General features: G+C 34.8%; 1 protein-coding gene across 1 annotated transcript; it reads right to left on the bottom strand.

The window, feature by feature from the left end:
- Window positions 1–7,538: 7,538 nt before the first annotated feature.
- On the bottom strand, window positions 7,539–19,579 carry LOC111711075 (ankyrin repeat and BTB/POZ domain-containing protein 1). Its single transcript, XM_023485323.1, has 5 exons — window positions 19,501–19,579; window positions 17,409–17,510; window positions 14,476–14,618; window positions 11,621–11,733; window positions 7,539–8,184 (listed from the first exon to the last, which is right to left on the bottom strand). Exons 2-5 carry the CDS (start codon window positions 17,437–17,439, stop codon window positions 8,091–8,093), a joined length of 381 nt encoding a protein of 126 aa, XP_023341091.1. The 5' UTR covers window positions 17,440–17,510; window positions 19,501–19,579; the 3' UTR covers window positions 7,539–8,090.
- Between the last annotated feature and the right edge of the window lie 38 nt (window positions 19,580–19,617).

The raw sequence follows: 19,617 nt of genomic DNA, 5'->3' as shown, positions 1-19,617 counted from the left end.
TGGAAGTGAAAGGAACGCTTGAAAGCAAAAGGAGAGACTGTAAGTAAAAGAAAGGCCGGAAAATGAAATAAATGGGTAAAGGTGAGTGAAAGGCCTGAAAGTGAAAGAAAGACCCTAATGTGAAAATAAGGCCTGAAAGTGAAAGCAGGCCTGAATTAGTGAAAGGAAGGCCTGAATTAGTGAAAGGAAGGCGTGAATGTGAAAGAAAGGCCTGAAAGTGAAAAGAAGGTCTGAAAGTGAAAAGAAGTCCTGATAGTAAAAGGAAGGACTGAAAGTGAAAGGAAGGCCCGCATGTTAAAGGAAGGTCTGAAAGTGGAAAGAAAGCCTTAGAGTGAAAAGATGGCCAAGCGTGAAAAGAATGCTTGAAAGTGAAAGGAAGTGCCTATCTACTACTCGCCTACTTGCCACCTGTATGGACAAAAATAGATACTAATCTTCTCTTGGTAGGAATGTTTTCTCGGCCTTATATTATTTGAATGACCTAACTTCGTTCTAAAAATCCTTGAATCTTTAGTGAATGCGGAGGGAGGTGGGGTGGGGAAGCCGGGAGGTATGCCGCTGGATAGGAGGGCAAGAATGTTGGACTATCCCACATATATTTGATATGCCTCAGTTAACTGGACCAGAGACGTAATTCCAAGTGACCATGTATTATTAGAGTGGCATGTCGGATTCTCTACAACACCACGGAAACAATGGAAACAATGTTTGTTGTGAATCAGACATGGAACTCTATAAATGGAGAATCAATTGAAATTTCGCCGACCATCTCTTCAAGATATTAAACGTATCTTATTATGTCCAGATGATATTTAATCTGCTGAATAATTGGTGAATTATATGACCTGACCGCAAATTATACCTCTAACTTTTAATCACATTGTTGTAGGATTCTCACGGTTAGAGCAAGAGAAATTAAACCAATTCACTTGTTTGCTAAATAGCATAATTTCTTTTACTACTATTATTATTATTATAATAAATTTTCTCGAAGGTCAAAAAGTAGTATGAATAACTTGGCACATGCCTAAATGAAGGATTATCATTGCAAAAAGAACAGAGAATAGAGGAGTTCCCATGTTCGTAATAGTTTCCTCAAATGGCCGCCATTGTTTTCTGGTTTAAATGCCGCGTAACATGTTTCACAAGTGGAGCCGGAGTTTGACCATGCAGCGCGGGGTTTACAACCTTGTATCTCAGCATCAACCCACAGTACGGTCAGGGGGAAAGTTTACAATGAATGAATAAATGAGGCACACACGTGTCCAGAGAGAAACGATTTTTGAACATGATCCCCAATATCTATGTCTTGTTGCCATGGGTTATATTGCAAATAATTTCTGAAAAATAAGATATTTGTTATTTTTGTTACTTTAAAAACTAAATTTTCTCACATACCTTATCGAACAAATTTTAAATGAAGGTGGTTTGAAAATTCAAGACAGGGTTCACATCAGATCGCCTCTCCCCCCTCGCTTGAGAGGCAATATCTAATATCATTATCTAGCATTGTATTCATTTGAATGGAAACCTTATCAATTAATAAAGCATTCTTTCTGTGAGACATGATTTTATGACATCTTTTAATTTTTCAGGATTAGAGCGTTTAGAGAATAATACTTGGCCTATTAACTAATAAGACAATAATATTCTTTAATTTAATAACTTTAGTTTCTGTTTTAAATTTTTGATTTATTTAACATCATCATTCCTCTGACATTAATTCTGACAATTGTCAGTTTTTGAAATCTGTACAATGTGTAAAAAGATTTGAGCAATTGTAATTTGAACGTTTTGCAATATAATATGTTTTGCAGAAAAAAATCAAATAATACAGTTTTCCCATACACCAGTACATTTTGACAGGGGCGGATACGGGGGGGGCGGCAGGACTTTCGCACCCCCTGAGATTTCAGAAGAGCTTCTCAATGCCACTTAAGGGAAAGAAAACCTAGTGCAAAACAGGAAAAATATCTATCTTAAAAAAAAAGAATTCTCGCCTGCGCCGCGTTTATTGCTTCCGAAATCTGGATTTTTTGTCCCCAAATAAATCTAGCCCCCCCCCCCTCACTTAAATCCTGTATCCGCCCCTGCATTTCGAAAATTCGTTTCACGCGCAGTTTCACCATTCCACTAAGAAGATGGCGTTCAGTTAAAGAAACAGAAGGAAATCCAGTAATAAAACAAAACTTTATTTTATGGGTAAAATAAGAATTTTATGAAAATAGACCTTACTATCATATTTCTGTCTCTAATTATGACAAATAATAAAACAAGACATTCATATATATGTTGCTTATGGCCGGCCAAACGGCTGGACCGAATGTGCGGACATTTTTTAAGCTAAAAAAATCCACGGGCAACGTGACATATAAATTGTAAGAATTAGTAGGATACCCAGTAGTCCAAAATCAAACCTTACTTCAGTACATAAGCTACAGGGTTACCCACAAAGGATGAGACCATGACAACCAAAAAATCTTCTAATTGATCGATCCGAGGTTGAATACGGGTTTCTGGCTTAAAAGGTTCTGAATGTATCATCCTTTGTAAATAACCCTGTATGTTAAAGTATCAGGAAAAGATTAAAGACTAGTTTTATTTAAAAAAAAAAAAAAAATTAAGTCATCATTGTACAATTTGTTCATTTTAAATCAAATGCGGAATGATAAAGGTGATATTGTTTTCTACCAGATATGGACTGCAGGCTCATCGTAACATTCACTTCGCAATTCAAGCCTTATTAGATAAGATTAGTTTAGGCTCTGCACGCTTTCGCAATCGCAGTTCATTAAATATGAAAGAAAGTAAAAATAAGTCTTGGACTCGAATTATATATTGACCCCTTCCTGTTAAGTCCTTTCCTTTTGCTTTTTTCCCTTTTTATTTTCCAATTTTCATTACCTAACCCTGCTTACCTTTTCTCCATGTTGTATTTCCTTTTTCTCTATTTACTTTCCATTTCTATTTCCCCTTTTTCTTTCCCATTATCAATCCCTTTTCCAAATTTTTAATTCCCCTTTCATCCTTTCCGTTCTCCTTACAACTTTTCCCTTCTCCATTCCCATTTCCATTTCTTCTTACTCACTTCCCTTTCTTCCTACTCACTTCCCTTTACATTTACTCTTTACCCTTTCCCTAATTTTCTCCCAAAAAATCCAAAATTTATGTTATGACGAAGTATTTGTCATAACATTATGCATTGGAAAATGCTTTAAAATAGAATAAAACTTGTCTAAAACCCAAAAATAGATAAAATTCATGGAATTTTATAATTTGGGCTGTAGATATTACTGTGGTCGGTCTGGACCTAACCAGGGCCGTAGATATAACTGATGGTCGGTCTGGACCTAACCAAGGCCGTAGATATAACTGTGGTCGGTCTGGATCTAACCAGGGCCGTAGATATAATTGTGGTCGGCCTGGATCTAACCAGGGCCGTAGATATAACTGTGGTCGGTCTGGACCTAACCAGGGCCGTAGATATAACTGTCGTCGGTCTGGACCTAACCAGGGCCGTAGATATAATTGTGGTCGGTCTGGACCTAACCAGGGTCGTAGATATAACTGATGGTCGGTCTGGACCTATAAACTAGGGCCGATTTAAATCCGTCACGTCCATCTAAAGTAAATTACGCGTTAAATATTATCTGTTTTCAATCATAACTCTTCTTATTGTAGAGCTAAACAGTAAAAAATATCTACCTCCTCCTTCTGTCTAGTTCAATGTGACGTGGTAATGCTGTTTCTCTCTAAACTTTCAGAGAACAAAATGTTATTGTGAAAGTATGGGATTGACAGCGGAGGGAAAACTAGTTTTTTATTCGTCATCATATTTTAAATTCTAGTTAGAATAATTTGGCTACATTAACTTATTAAATTAATAGAAGTAAAGGTAGAAGAATGCAAAGGGTAAGTAGGAAAATAAATATCAGTGTCAATGCAAAAATGCAAAAATATTGTAGTGTACTAAATGATTTGTTAAGCAAAAATAAAAATTGCAGGGATTCGATGCATTGTAGAAAACTGTTAAATAATTGGTGAAATTTGCATAAGAATTAGATTGTATATATTTTCTAATCTGTATCTCTGTTGTTCATAATCTGTATTCAGTGTTCTGTTTTATGCATCGACTGTGTTATGTATCTCTGTATCATGTGTCATTGTATCTTTTATCCCTGTATACCTGTTTCTTGTATCCTGTAGATAGTGTGTCCTGTACATAGTGTATCCTTTATCGTGTATCCCTGTATCTCTGTTTCCCTGTATCTCTGTTTCCCTGTATCTCTGTATCCCTTGATTCCTGTATCCATGTATCCCTGTATCCTTGTATCCCCTGTATTCCTGTATCCCTGTATCCCTGTATCCCTGTATCCCTGTATCCCTGTATCCCTGTATCCCTGTATCCCTGTATTCCTGTATCCCTGTATCCCTGTATACTCTGTATTCTAATTGATGAATTTATTAGAAATCTGAGCTCTCTGTCTGGATATGAGTTCCCATATCAGGGCAAAGGTGCCAAGGTGCCCGGGGAAGAAACACGAAAAAATCTTGTTTGAAAGTAAAAGTTCCAATTAAGACCAAAAATCTCTCCGAAAAGTAGAAGTTCCGATAATGACCTAAAAACTGTATATTTTCGCATCACAAGCATTAATTAAGAAATAATCTGTAAATTTTTCAGAATTTTGCATCATTTTCGATAACGAACCATATGTGTTGACAGAATTGATTTGAGGATTGAGAGAAACTTCAAAACTTTGAGTAGAAAAATCCTAGGCAAAATTTTCAGAATTATTGTCTTATTTGTGTACATANAAAATAGTTTGACTTCTGACTAATTTGAGAACATTAATTTTACAATGGTCTTGGCATCGTTTATGATTTACTCAGTTGGTCCATGTACACGGTACAGGGTTACCCACAAAGAATAAGACTGAAGAGACGATTGTACGAATTTTTTACTGTCTGTTTACTTATATTCACGATTTCCTGCTGCTGTAAACTTGTTTGTTTTTCGTCAAATCATTAATTACGCCATTAAATAACTCATCCTTGGTGGGTAACCCTGTATGGAAAACAGCTCAGAGCAAACATATTAAAAATAATAATAATTAAAACATGGGTCACTTGGGTCTGTCAAAGATATGAAGGAGAGATATAGTCAAATAGGTTTTATTCCTAATCTTGTGATCTTAATAGATTTAGTTGGTTAATTAGATTCATGCTTTTTGTAAAATTGTATTATATTTGAAACCTCGTATCTATTCTTTATCTAAAACAGGATTTGAAATTTTGAATTAATTAATGAAATTTTCTTTTACACCTCCATTAGTCCTACTTCTTTAATTTTTAATCTTCTCGTAATGTTTTCTTCCTTCTTTCGTTCTTTTGACATTCTGCAGCTTATTCTTCTCTTTCTATTTTCCCTTTCCTATTCTTCTCTGCCTCCTTCTTTTCATCATTATCTCCATTTCCCCTTTTCTTTCAAATTTTCCTCCTTCTCCTGGTTGGTTTGTTTCTCCTCTTAGTCTGGTTGAGAATATATATAAGGTTAACCTATCGCCTGGTGAAAGTATAGCCTGGAGCTGACCTAACCTGTCCTAGAGTTTAGACCTGTCCTGCTCCGTGTCTAGTTTAAATCTCTAGGATACAGATACCAGAGCATGGATGGATCAGACCAGAAACTATCCTACCTTGTAAATATACCAGAGCAGGGATGGATTAGAACCCTGTAAATATACCAGAGTAAGGATGGATTAGAACCCTGTAAATATACCAGAGTAAGGATGAATCATAACTCTGCTAATATCCCAGAGTAAGGATAGATCAGAATCCTGTAAATATACCAGAGTAAGGATGAATCATAACTCTGCTAATATCCCAGAGTAAGGATAGATCAGAATCCTGTAAATATACCAGAGTAAGGATGAATCATAACTCTGCTAATATCCCAGAGTAAGGATAGATCAGAATCCTGTAAATATACCAGAGTAAGGATGAATCATAACTCTGCTAATATCCCAGAGTAAGGATAGATCAGAATCCTGTAAATATACCAGAGTAAGGATGGATTAGAACCCTGTAAATATACCAGAGTAAGGATGAATCATAACTCTGCTAATATCCCGGAGTAAGGATAGATCAGAATCCTATTCAACATTCTTGAACAGAATCGATCTCACCCTGTAGATATGCATTCCTAGTCGCAGAGCTGGTAATATCTGATCTAAGTCAAGGATATTTATGTTCAAAGGATCAAAGTATAAATTTTCCTGAACTAATGACAAATTTCAGGGCGCGGGGTAATCTTTGAGGGGGGGGGGTCAGTCATAAATAAGAGTCTGCGTGGATACAGCGAGAGTCATTAAAACTAATCTTTAAATCTTATTCTTTGTGTGTAACCGCGTATAATACACATAAGGTTGCAAGGATTGCAGATCAAGTGCGTGTATAATGTAGACAAGTTTAACGTCTGTGTATTGGTAGAGAATTTACAGGTTTTCGTATATAGTTTTATTAAGCATATTTGCATTGGTAAATATTTGAATCTAAAATCCCCGAAAATATCTTTATGTTAAGGTTGGATATAAACCTTTTGCTAATATTTCTTTAAGTTCAGCAATAAAAACTTGCAAAAATGTATGCCGGGCCGGGTGATCTGAAAACTTGCAAAAATGTATGCCGGGCCGGGTGATCTGAAAACTTGCAAAAATGTATGCCAGGCCGGGTGATCTGATAAAATGAGCATCTTGTAAAAGAATCATGCAGCAACTGCCAGCTAAACGTGTTTCACAACAAACTTTCTATTCTAACGAAATGTTTAAGTTTTAACTTAATAAGCGTTGATCGGAGAAAGGGTAGAGTGCGTTGATGGTTTGCTTGATATATATTGTTTTACTTCTTTTCCTTCTGGTTTAAAATTATCTAAAATCACATTCTCAAACCCTTACTTTTTTTGAGATCCTTCATTTAATGAAATATCTAAAATAATGACATTTTGCTTCAATGCCAAGTGACATTCTTAACATTTTCATCGCTATAATTCATGTCCAGAGGTATTAATCTAAGGGCTGTAAGTAATTTCAAGCGACCCTTATTCATTTGCATGTCCGATTCACTTGATTCCTTTAGCAATGAGGAATATATCGGCGTTTTGCTATTTTGAAAAGTGTCTTGGGATTTCCAAAATTTTAATGATAGTTATAATATGAGAAAACGAGGTAATAATAAAAATAATGATAATAATAATAACANCTAGATTTTACAGTACAGTGATAGCCAGAAAATTTTGAAATAGAAAGACGACTTTTAGACTCTAGTTATGACTTGTCCAATGGGCATGGGATACAGACCCATTTCACTTTATAATTGATTTAATAAGTTTAAAGCTATATTGCTTAGTAACAACATCAAATGCATTGCAGTATTGCTATAATGTCGTCTGCCTATTCTACAGTTCTCTGGTTATCACTGTATATATTTTTGTTCTTATTATACAGATTTGTTTGTTTGTTTTGTAAACAATAAAAAAACCTAAATAGCCCATAAAAATTTATTTTATACCAAAAAGTGAAAATAAGTTAGATATTAAATCCAGTTTTTAGGACAGGCTTCTAGAAACTAGCTAGAAGTATAAATCTAGATTTAACAGTTTCAAACAACTGAAGTTTAATCTTTAGAAGTATAACTAAAGGCCTCAAGATATTGGTTTTCTAGAAAAAACATCGATAAACTGAAGTTTAATCTCTAGAGGCGTAGCTATATTTTCTAGGAAAGATTATAGAAACTAGAGTTAAATCATCAGATGTATAGCTATTGAATTTAAATTAAATTAAAGGCCTCGAGATCTAGCTTTTCCAGAATACAATCTAGAAAACTAGAGTTAAATCAGTAGTTGTATAGCTATACGTCTTATCCTAGATTTTCTAGAAACTGAAGTTTAATCTCTCTAGACGTATACCTAGGGCCTAGATCTAAATTCTAGAATAAAATCTAGGAATTGTAGTTTAATCTCTAGATCTATAGCTAGGATCTAGATCTAAATTCTAGAATAAAATCTAGGAATTGTAGTTTAATCTCTAGATATATAGCTAGGCATCTAATCCTAGATTCTCTAGAATAGACTCTAGAAATTGTATTTTAATCTCTGCTTCCGCCACATCTGCCAGGGTTCGCACTCCCAACCTAAAAAAAATTAAATTTATTAATAAAAAATATATATTTTACATAAATCTAGGCAGAAGGTCAAATTTATTCGACATTACTAGCATTACTTTGATACCTCGTAGCTTTATTGTTTTGATTTTACGCCTAAAAACAACATAATTACTTTGATACCTCGTAGCTTTATTGTTTTGATTTTACGCCTAAAAACAACTTAATCCGGATTCATCTAGTTTTCCTATTCTTTAAAGCTCTTCAATAAAAGAAGTTAACATTTAAAACAAAAAATAGTTTTATTTTACACAAAATTTACTTTAGTTTAACGTGATCATTTAAAGGGAGTGTTCGCGAAAAATGAAAGAGGGTATGGGCTTACGGCGAAAAATTATCGATGGTGATCGCTACTAAGCAATTATTTCTATCTGTTGCGTCTATAAGGAGAAAATTGTCAAAAACGATTTAAACTTAAGAACGTAGCGTCTGTGCAAATTCAGAAAGTTGCAACATTCGACTCGTATCGTAAAAAATCAATTTAATTCCAAACAAATCATTCAGATATTACAACCTATAATCATCGATAATTTTCCGACGCATTCGTCTATTGTTGATATTTCATAATATTTTTTACTTACATATACCATGTACTTTCATATACATATCAGAGTCCGAAATTTGTGCTGCGTCTCAAATCCACCAAAAAAAGCCTTTAATTGAGCGCCAGCTAAAATCTTGAAACATTGAATATGATTTTAAGTGAACCAACCATATTTGAGCCCCATCTCAAATTTAAGCCGCGGCTAAAATTCTTTAAGTTCGGTCACTGGTCTAATTAGTTAATAAATAGCTGCTTAGAACAAGTACAAGGATGTTCAGAATAAACTGTTGCTGTAAGTTTGATCATGACCCTCTATTAAAAAGCAAGGTGAATGTCCGGTTCACAACAGTACCCTTGAAACCTTTATCTGACTCTAGTCAATAATGTGGAGGACAACGTCGTTTTCTAAGTTGATAAGTGTTCAATTCTGATAATATATGCTTTGTTTTCCTGCACCAGTACCCGAATTTAATGAATTTAAGCCGCGTCATAAATCCACCAAAAACCGGCTTCAATTTAGCACCGGCTTAAGTCTTGAAAAATTGAATACAATTTTAAGTGGAACCAACCATATTTGAGCCTCAGGACAATTATAGACTTGGGTATCCAATTCATATTTGAACTTTACAGGGTACTGTTGTAAATCTGACATGCGCACATATTAAATTAAGGGTTACTTGATATATTTAACATTTAAATTTAATTCCGTTTAATTGCTTGCTTTGAGTGAAGAAATTTGTAGTGCTTTAGGCTGAACACTGCATATTCTTCTATTGTTATGCTTCTTATATACAGGAGGTAATTAGGCCTGAAAGGATTTGAACAATAACATAGAGACGAAAGATCCATTATTTAACCGTCTGTATTATACTGGCGATCAGAGATCCAAAAGTTGCAAACTCACACGCAAAAATTCATAAGAATTTTGCAGATTACAAAAACGCTTTTGTGTTTTAAAATGTACATGTCCTTGTCCAGGGTTAAATCAATATAAGTAAGTTGGTAAAATAAAAAAATAAAAAGCACAGCGAAACTTTAAAGCCGAGCAAGTCTTGAAAAATGACATTTCATAGCAGTCTAGATCTATCTAAGAGTTATAGTCGGTAATTGTGATGGACCAAACCTCTGTAGAGTAAAAATAGTAGATGTTAGTTTCACAATTTTTGAAATTATATTTCGGTCTGGGTTGACCCTCGTCAGTTCTAACGAAATAAAAACCATCAAAATCGATTTTAAAAAATGTTAAAAACCACAAGAAAATAAACAAACAAAAAAAATTAATTAAAAAAAAATGGGCTGTCAAATGGGAAACGAACTCAGATCATGAGATGGAAAAAAGATAATTTGCAAATATTTACTTTTTCAACAACGTTTTAAGACAACTATTATTCCTTGAGATTGTTTCTGCCAGGAAGATTAAAACAAACTGTTTATAACTTTATATACGTATTGTATGTGTATAAAGTGGTGGTGGGGGTTGATCCAATTAACGATCCTTTTACTTAAATCGGGGGGAGGGCGGCTTGTTTAGGAGGGGTATTTAAACCTTTCAAAAAATTGGACATGAACAATAATATTTTTTTAATATCTAGAAGAGCGTATCATAATATTGTGGGACTTAGGGACTATTAAGTACTATCTAGATATGTCCAGAAGATTTAATTTCTGACGAAGACGGGTTGAGGGGGAGGAGACACTTTAAAGAACCCCAAGTATTCTGGAGAAGCATCAACCAAAAGTTTGAATTTACTAATAGAAAAAAAGAAAAAGTCGTTTAAATTGGTCTCTGTGTGTGGTTAAAACAGCGTATGCAAATTTTATACCAAAGACAAGAGGAGGGGTCCGTTATTTGTGTAAATATATCTGGTATCTGTTATCTAGTATCTGTATAAATATATCTGGTATCTGGTATCTAGTATCTGAATAAATATATCTGGTATCTGGTATCTAGTATATGTGTAATTATATTTGGTATCTGGTATCTAGTATCTGCATAAATATATCTGGTATCTAGTATCTGTATGAATATATCTGGTATCTGGTATCTAGTTTATGTGTAAATTTATCTGTTATCTGGTATCAAGTATATGTGTACATTTATATGGTATCTGGTATCTAGTATATGTGTAAATATATCTGGTATCTGGTATCTAGTATATATGTAAATATATCTGGTAACTGGTATCTAGTATGTGTAAATATATCTGGTATCTAGTATCTAGTATATATGTAAATATATCTGGTAACTGGTATCTGTGTAAATATACCTGGTATCTGGTGTCTAGTATATATGCAAATATATCTGGTAACTGGTATCTAGTATGTGTAAATATACCTGGTATCTGGTATCTAGTATATGTAAATATATCTGGTAACTGGTATCTGTGTAAATATACCTGGCATCTGGTATCTAGTATATATGCAAATATATCTGGTTACTGGTATCTAGTATGTGTAAATATACCTGGTATCTGGTATCTAGTATATAGGCAAATATATCTGGTAATTGGTATCTAGTATGTGTAAATATACCTGGTATCTGGTATCTAGTTTATGTGCAAATATATCTGGTAACTGGTATCTAGTATGTGAAAATATATCTGTTATCTGGTATCTAGTATGTATAAATATATCTGGTATCTGGTATCTAGTATGTATAAATATATCTGGAATCTGTTATCAAGTATGTATAAATATATCTGTATCTGGTATATAGTGATTATGTGAGATGAGATCTGCAAGAAGTCCCATCTTGGGCAACCCAGACCGCCTACATGACTATCCGACCCGTACCGGTAAGAAAAATATATGTATATGTGTAAATATATAAATATATCTGGTATCTGGTGTATAGATATTAACCTGATATGGGATCTGATATCATCAATGACAGGAATAGAATCAGTCTCTTGCCTCTCTTTCACAGATTTAGCGTCTTCCATCACCAATTCGTTCAGGTCTTCATTCCCAACAAACTAACAATTAAGAAGAATAAATTATTCTAAAAAACCTTTACAGTGGTTCTAAAATAAGTGTGAAATATTAAAGACTTTGCACCATCAAGATATAGAGATAATTTTTTTTTAGTTTTGTTTTATTAGGTTTCAATAATTCCATTTTATTGTGACAAATTTGGAAAATATTTAAAAAGAATAACAATAAGAAAGTAAAGAATGAATGTAGGGCTAGTTCATTTGTTAAAGAATTGTATTAAATATGAATGAATGGAAAACGTGATGAAATAAAACCAAATATTTTGTTTGACATTAAACTTAATATTTGTTTTCCAAGCAGCGCTATACAACAAATAACAATGCATGGAACCTATAGCGTCACGCCTTCAAACTTTCTTGACATCTATTTGAAAATTTAACCAATTATAGTTAAAATGTCGGAAAATTTTAATAGACAAGTTCACACTTTTTGAGATTTCGATTTGAAGACTTTCAGATGATCATTGATCTTCTGTTTTGTCTAATTCTCTTTAAGAATTACAGAACAAACTTTTAACATCAAACATATTGCTTTTGAAAATTACAGTGAGAATCAGAAAACTCCGGAATAGGAAGACGACTTATAGATTCGAGATTTATCTTTGAAAACTCCAATGAACACTAAACACAGCTATTGTGCAGTTTAAACAGACCCATTTACCTTATTTACCTTCCAGATAAGTGATTTGTTAAGCGTAAACATGTTATCTTCATCTTCCCCAGTTTTCTGGTTATCACTGTACTTTACAGTTTAAGCGAACTGGCTGAGTCTTGAATGAACTATAAAGGGACATTTATAAAGTTACATTTTGGAAACTAACATGGCCGACGTATTGTTTTACTTAACCGCGAAACATTTTATTACAAATTTCATAACCCTGGTTCAAATATAACATAAACCGCAATTTCCCCTTTGTTTCTTTGCAAAATATGATTAAATATAAACTAAATAAAAACAAAATGATGACAAACCATGAGAAAACTAATTTATGAATATTTCACCATGTGCATGTATGGAAGGGTGCTCAAAAATACAATGGGGAACATAAAACTGTGGATTAAAGGGACAGACCGGTTATGTAAGGTAGTTAAACTGAGTATGCAGTGTTGTGGACAATTTCTTTAGGATTCATTTGAGACATATATGATTATTGTTTAAAAGGCAGAAAATTTCTCATAACATATTATGTCACTACCCGCAAATGCATAGTTGTTATGTCACTACCCGCAAATGCATAGTTGTTATGTCACTACCCGCAAATGCATAGTTGTTATATCACTACCTGCAAATGCCTAGTTGTTGTCACTACCCGCAAATGCATAGTTGTTATGTCACTACCCGCAAATGCATAGTTGTTATGTCACCACCCACAAATGCATAGTTGTTATGTCACTACCCGCAAATGCATAGTTGTTATGTCACTACCCGCAAATGCATAGTTGTTATGTCACTACCCGCAAATGCATAGTTGTTATGTCAATACCCACAAATGCATAGTTATTATGTCACTACCCGCAAATGCATAGTTGTTATGTCACTACCTGCAAATGCATAGTTGTTATGTTAATACCCACAAATGCATAGTTATTATGTCACTACCCGCAAATGCATAGTTGTTATGTCACTACCCGCAAATGCATAAAAAACGTTTAAAATATTAATTCAAATCAAAATCAAAAGAAACTATGGATACTCTAGTCTGGACTAATGAGAAGGTTCCAATATTTTAAATCTTTATTCTCTGTAGAAGTTTGCTTTTAACAAAATTGCTAATTTGTTACCCTAGAAGAAAATATAAGGCAAAAACGATCGTGTTTTTGGTTCGTTTTTGCCTTATTTTTCACGAGGATAAAATCAAACTTCCACAGAATAAAGTTTTAAAATGTTGTCGTGAACGAATCTACCTATTGCCCATCACTATCTGCAGCCTCTTTAATTTCCATTTTACAATGGGTTTAAATCAAAAAGCAAACGCCGAACATTAGCTGCAGAAAAAATTAAAAGTTCAGAACCTGGAAAAGGGGCGCGAAGAAATCTGAATTTACGAATCTGGATATTTGTTTACGCACAATTAATTTTGTAAGCGATAATGGTGAAAACAATGAAAATATGATAATATCTCGTTATCTGTTAGCAGCATGGGTACGCAACGTTCACAAAAACCTAAGATTAGTACGAAAGATAATAATAATAACTATTGTTTAAAAGGCAGAATATGTCTCATAACATATTTATGTTTACACAATGATTAATATTTCANGGTACTACCCGCAAATGCCTAGTTGTTATGTCACTATACCGCAAATGCATAGTTGTTATGTCTCTACCCGCAAATACATAGTTGTTATGGCACTACCCGCAAGTAGTCAACACGTATTAGCCCACAGAAATACTCCTTCGACCTTCCCAATGAGCTTAAACAATTTACTATTTTTAGCACTTTTGGATATTTTTTTTAGCAAATATGAAATTGATATAGCAGAAAAAATAGATTTTTTGTTGTTGCTTATTTTCAAGTTTCAAACACATAGATTAGCTTAAAGTTGGTGTCGATAAATGTAATATGGAAAATTGACGATTCTTAAAAAATTGATGAAATTAATTCAAATAGAAAAAATTCGCCAAAATTTTAAAATTATTAAAAACTGCAACTTTCAAAACTTAAATTGTCAGTTGGAAGGTGGGGGGGGGGGGGCGTTATAAAATTGTTAAATTCTGCATACCTGTTCTATATTATCAGCTATGTACGCTGTACATGCATCTTCTAGCCTGGGTAAACTGTACAGCCGGCTACTCCGAAGTATTGGCAGTACAGTATCTGCATCTATGTACCGTATCAACCAGTTACCACATTCTCGCTTCAAACCTATTAAATGTACATTGTAAATACTTGATAATACTTGAGGTACCATATTTATTTGCGAGAGGTTGAGAATGTTTTTTTTACAATGCATGACGAGCATGCACTGCAACCTAAGATACGCACGCTCCCAAACAAACAACTAGCAGCATTTTGCGAATTTTTTCTCTTATTTCTTTAAAATGTAATACGTTAAACTTCTCGGGCTACAAAAAATTATAAGTGAGTTGGAGAAGTAAAACTTAAGGCCAAAGCGTTGGGACACTTTAAAGTTGAGGCTGTCTAAAAATTTGATGACTAAGTTTCAGAGTTGTTTATATCTCAGTGCATGTTTAAGTAATCGTTTTCCTGGTATTAAATTTCGGAAATGTGACATATGCCATCAAATGTAATTTAAGACAATAGATCAACTTCCTAAAATTTAAGGGGGAGTCAAAGAAGAAATCTCAATGATTATATTGAAATGTATAAAACACCCCTTAAATGCATAGTTGTTATGTCACTACCCGCAAACGCAAGTTGTTATGTCACTATACCGCAAATGCATAGTTGTTATGTCACTATACCGCAAATGCATAGTGTTATGTCACTATACCGCAAATGTCAAGTTGTTATATCACCAACCGCAAATGCATAGTTGTTATGTCACTATACCGCAAATGCATAGTTGTTATGTCACTGCCCGCAAATGCATAGTTGTTATGTCACTATACCGCAAATGCATAGTTGTTATGTCACTATACCGCAGATGCATAGTTGTTATGTTACTATACCGCAAATGCATAGTTCTTATGTCACTACTCGCAAATGCATAGATGTTATGTCACTACCCGCAAATGCATAATTGTTATGTTAATATCGACAACGCATAGTTTTTATGTCACTATACCGCAAATGAATAGTTGTTATGTCACTACCCGCAAATGCATAGTTGTTATGTTAATACCCACAACATACAGTTGTTATGTCCACTACCCGCAACTGCATAGTTGTTATGTCACTACCTGCAAATGCATAGTTGTTATGTTAATATCCACAACGCATAGTTATTATGTCACTATACCGCAAATGAATAGTTGTTATGTCACTACCCGCAAATGCATAGTTGTTATGTTAATACCCGCAACAGCATAGTTGTTAAGTCACTACCCGCAACAGCATAGTTGTTATGTTAATACCCGCAACTGCATAGTTGTTATGTTAATACCCACAACGCATAGTTGTTATGTCACTATACCGCAAATGCATTGNCTATATTACTACCTGGAAGCAGGAACATCTCCGCCACACTCATCAACTCCTGGATGTTCTCCTCTGTGCAAGTGCAGGTGTTTGTGTACACAAATACAAGTACATCACCAAACACTTAAAATTAAAATCTATATAATAAAGCTTTTCACTCATATGTAATTGGAGGCTAATAAGTTTTGCGAATGAAAACCCTATGAATCACCGTATTAAGCATTGCTCTCCATTTTATGCATTTATTAAATTCCTCTTTAATATCCATGCAGCGATGATTAAGAGATCAAGCTTTCAAGATTAGAGATATTCCACTCAAAAATACCGACCTCAGTTCACTTTATACTTTAGATTATCGATGTTTTCAAACTTTGACCTGGGCAACGCCAGGCAATTCAATAAGTTTCTCATAAAGGAACTCTTTATTTATATTCAATATATAATATAGTCAATTTTGAAGCTATTTCAATCTTTTTTTCCGTTTAGTGATAAACCGTTCTCCACGGACCATTCTAGCAAGAGGTGCAGGCATTTGATCATCTTTAATGTAATCAGAGACGAGCATGTATATAATGGGTGATTATGTTTAAATGGGGATATGAAGAGGAAAAGGCCAAGGAGAAGGGGCAGGGTTAAAAGTGAGTTGAGGAGGTACACCCTACATCCCTGTATTCCCTGAATTCCCCCTACGTCCCTGTATTCCCTAATTACACCCTACATCCCTGTATTCCCTAATTACACCCTACATCCCTGTATTCCCTAAATTCCGCCCACGTCCCTTTATTCCCTAATTACACCCTACATCCCTGTATTCCCTAAATTCCCCCCACGTCCCTTTATTCCCTAATTACACCCTACATCCCTGTATTCCCTGAATTCCCCCCACGTCCCTTTATTCCCTAATAACACCCTACATCCCTGTATTCCCTGAATTCCCCCTACGTCCCTGTATTCCCTAATAACACCCTACATCCCTGTATTCCCTAAATTCCCCCCACGTCCCTTTATTCCCTAATTACACCCTACATCTCTGTATCCCCTGAATCCCGCCTTCCGTCCCTATATTCCCTAAATCCAGCCCTGGGTCAATGTATTCCCTGAATCCACCCTTGCGTCCCTGCATTCTCTAAATCCACCCTACGTCCCTGTATTCCCTGAGTACGCTTCTGCTTCTGTGTTCCCTGAATCCACCCCTGTATTACTGTATTCCCTGAATCCACTTTCCACCCCAGCGTCTCTGTATTCCTGAATCCTGAATCCACCCCTGCATCCCTGTATTCCCTGAATGCGCCCCTGCGTCCCATGTGTTACTTGAATCCACCCCTGATTTCCTGTAATCCATAAACCCACCCCTGTATCCCTAAATCCACCCCTGCGTCCATGTATTGACTGAATCGACACCTGCAGTCCTGAATTCCCTGAATGTGCCCATGCATACATGTATAATCTAATGAGCTCCTACGGTCCTGTATTTGGATCCCCTAAATGCGCCCCTGTGTTCATGTATGCTCTAATGCGCTCCTGTATTCCCTAAATTCGTTCCTATATTACTACCTGGAAGCAGGAACATCTCCGCCACACTCATCAACTCCTGGATGTTCTCCTCTGTGCAAGTGCAGGTGTTTGTGTACACAAATACAAGTACATCACCAAACACTTAAAATTAAAATCTATATAATAAAGCTTTTCACTCATATGTAATTGGAGGCTAATTTTTAAACATTTTCAACATTCATAAACCTTCCCTGGAGTCATGTGTGGTCCCAAGCAAAATTTGGGCCTGATCGGTTCAGCCGTTTTGACGCTTTTTTATCGGAACCCATGAGTGGGGTGACAAAGGCTAAACAATGTTTAATTTTTGAAATTCAATGGGTATTGTCGAGTATTTGCGATAAAATCATAATTTAATCCAAAGAGCGGGTAAACGGCAGGTTTAACTATGACCATGAATAATACTAAAAACCTAGGCAACGCGCACCGGGTGCTCTATGGTTAGGTTAGGTTAGGTTAAGCTAGTAATCTATAGAATATCAGAATTACCCACAATAGTTAATGAGACTTTATAGACGACTGAAAGGAATTAATTCAGTCTGTTTCCCCACATCAATACCAACGAGGTTATAGTAAATAGATTGATGATGTACGCTAATCAATTATTAATTGTACAGGCCGCCATATACTCCACTTTCAAAGGTCAATCTTATTTCTGAAAATATTTAATTGGAGAATTTGTTTTCCTATTAACTATTAAAATCCACTGCACCTAGCTTTATCGTGTGCAGGGAGGGAGGGGAGGGAGGGCTTGGTGACGTCACTGAGGCTGGGAGACCAGTTTTGCGGGGCCTGGAGGTAATTCTGCAAATCCTGAGGTTCGGAGGTAATTTTAGCGGGGATCATGGCGCCTCTGCACCCCCTCCCTCGTGCAGGATCATATTTTTACAGGAAGACGTACTATTGCAGTCTTTTACAGAGCAATATTTCATCGTTTATAAACGGTTTTGAAAAAACTGAATGAAATTCAAGATACAAAACCTCCCCATACCATACACTTACTCCGAAAGCGCACTGCATATTTGATGTTTGTAATCTCTTTATATCCTTCATCAGTAAACTGTCCTAAGTGTACACTAAGGCTAATATACACGGACAGGTAGCTAAGATCCAGCCCTCCTGATCAATACGGTTCCCTTTCCTGTAAGCTGTTTATTTCTTCTATAATAAGACAAGACACTCATATATCCGTGTAGCAGGATAAACAGCTGAACCGAATGGGAAAATTTTTTTTAGGGAACCAGGGGTAAGAGAGTTCCCGGGGGAACAAAATTTGTTTTTCTCAAAATATTTTTCTGAAATATTCCATCGGGCAACAATTTACAATGTAGATTGGACCTTCAGATCTGTTCATTGAAAAAGGTTCCCACCTACATTTTGATCTCTAGAACTCTCAAAATTGGCAATTAAAGCTTGTTCTTTTATATTTACCTAACATAGGTTTTATGTTTTACAAACTGTATTTTAGGTAGAATACCATATAAAATTTAATGAATTTAAATGAATTTGGTCATTAAAGTCTTATCCATCGTAAGTAGCCTTGTAACTTTCATTTCTTTTACAATTTGTATTTAATGCAGAATACCAAATTGAACCTTCAGATTGAGGAATTCAATGAATTTTAGGTCGTCTTTAAAGTCTTATTCTTTGAAGATAGACCTGTAACTTCCATATCTTTTACAATCTGTATTTAGGGCAGAATCAATATTGACCTTTCAGATCTAGAAATTTGATGGATTTTTGGTCTTTGTTAAAGTTTATTTTTTTGTAAGATTCTTTAACTTTTATTTTATTTGAAAACCCTTGAAAAAGTGTTTGGAGGGAAGTACAGAATATTTTAATCCTCCTTCTTTCAAAAAGTCCAAAAAAACCTTTTAATTAAAAGTTTACTCCTGATTCCTGAATAAAAAAATTCTCACAGGCCAATTAAATATCAGACAGACAAATCAATATACATATTACGATCTCAGAGTTAAATTAAGACGTCTGCCGTGAATTTAGTCTATGAAAGGCCTTTTTAAAGATTTTCCAAAGAAAAAAAAAGTTTACAGTTGCAGGGAATCATACATATACGGAAACAGACAGTACAAATAACCTTGAGGTGAAACATGGCGGATGTTTATAACAGGAATGTTGGAAATGTCGTCTTCTTCATATTCACAGAAATGATCCTTGACAAAAATAAAATAATAATAATGATAGTAATAGTAAT

Source organism: Eurytemora carolleeae, unplaced genomic scaffold, assembly GCF_000591075.1.
Source record: "Eurytemora carolleeae unplaced genomic scaffold, Eaff_2.0 scaffold946, whole genome shotgun sequence".
Taxonomy (NCBI): Eukaryota; Metazoa; Arthropoda; class Copepoda; order Calanoida; family Temoridae; genus Eurytemora; species Eurytemora carolleeae.
Note: the sequence above shows the minus strand (reverse complement) of the source record. Positions and strands in the feature narration are given on the sequence as shown.

Excerpts from the sequence above, each read along its gene's own strand:
- LOC111711075 (XM_023485323.1), bottom strand. The coding sequence starts at position 17,439 with ATGAGTGTGGCGGAGATGTTCCTGCTTCCAG. Across the intron at positions 14,619-17,408 it reads GGAGATGTTCCTGCTTCCAG|GTTTGAAGCGAGAATGTGGT; the intron begins GTAGTAATATAG and ends TACATTTAATAG. Across the intron at positions 8,185-11,620 it reads GATATCAGATCCCATATCAG|GTTGGGAGTGCGAACCCTGG; the intron begins GTTAATATCTAT and ends AATTTTTTTTAG.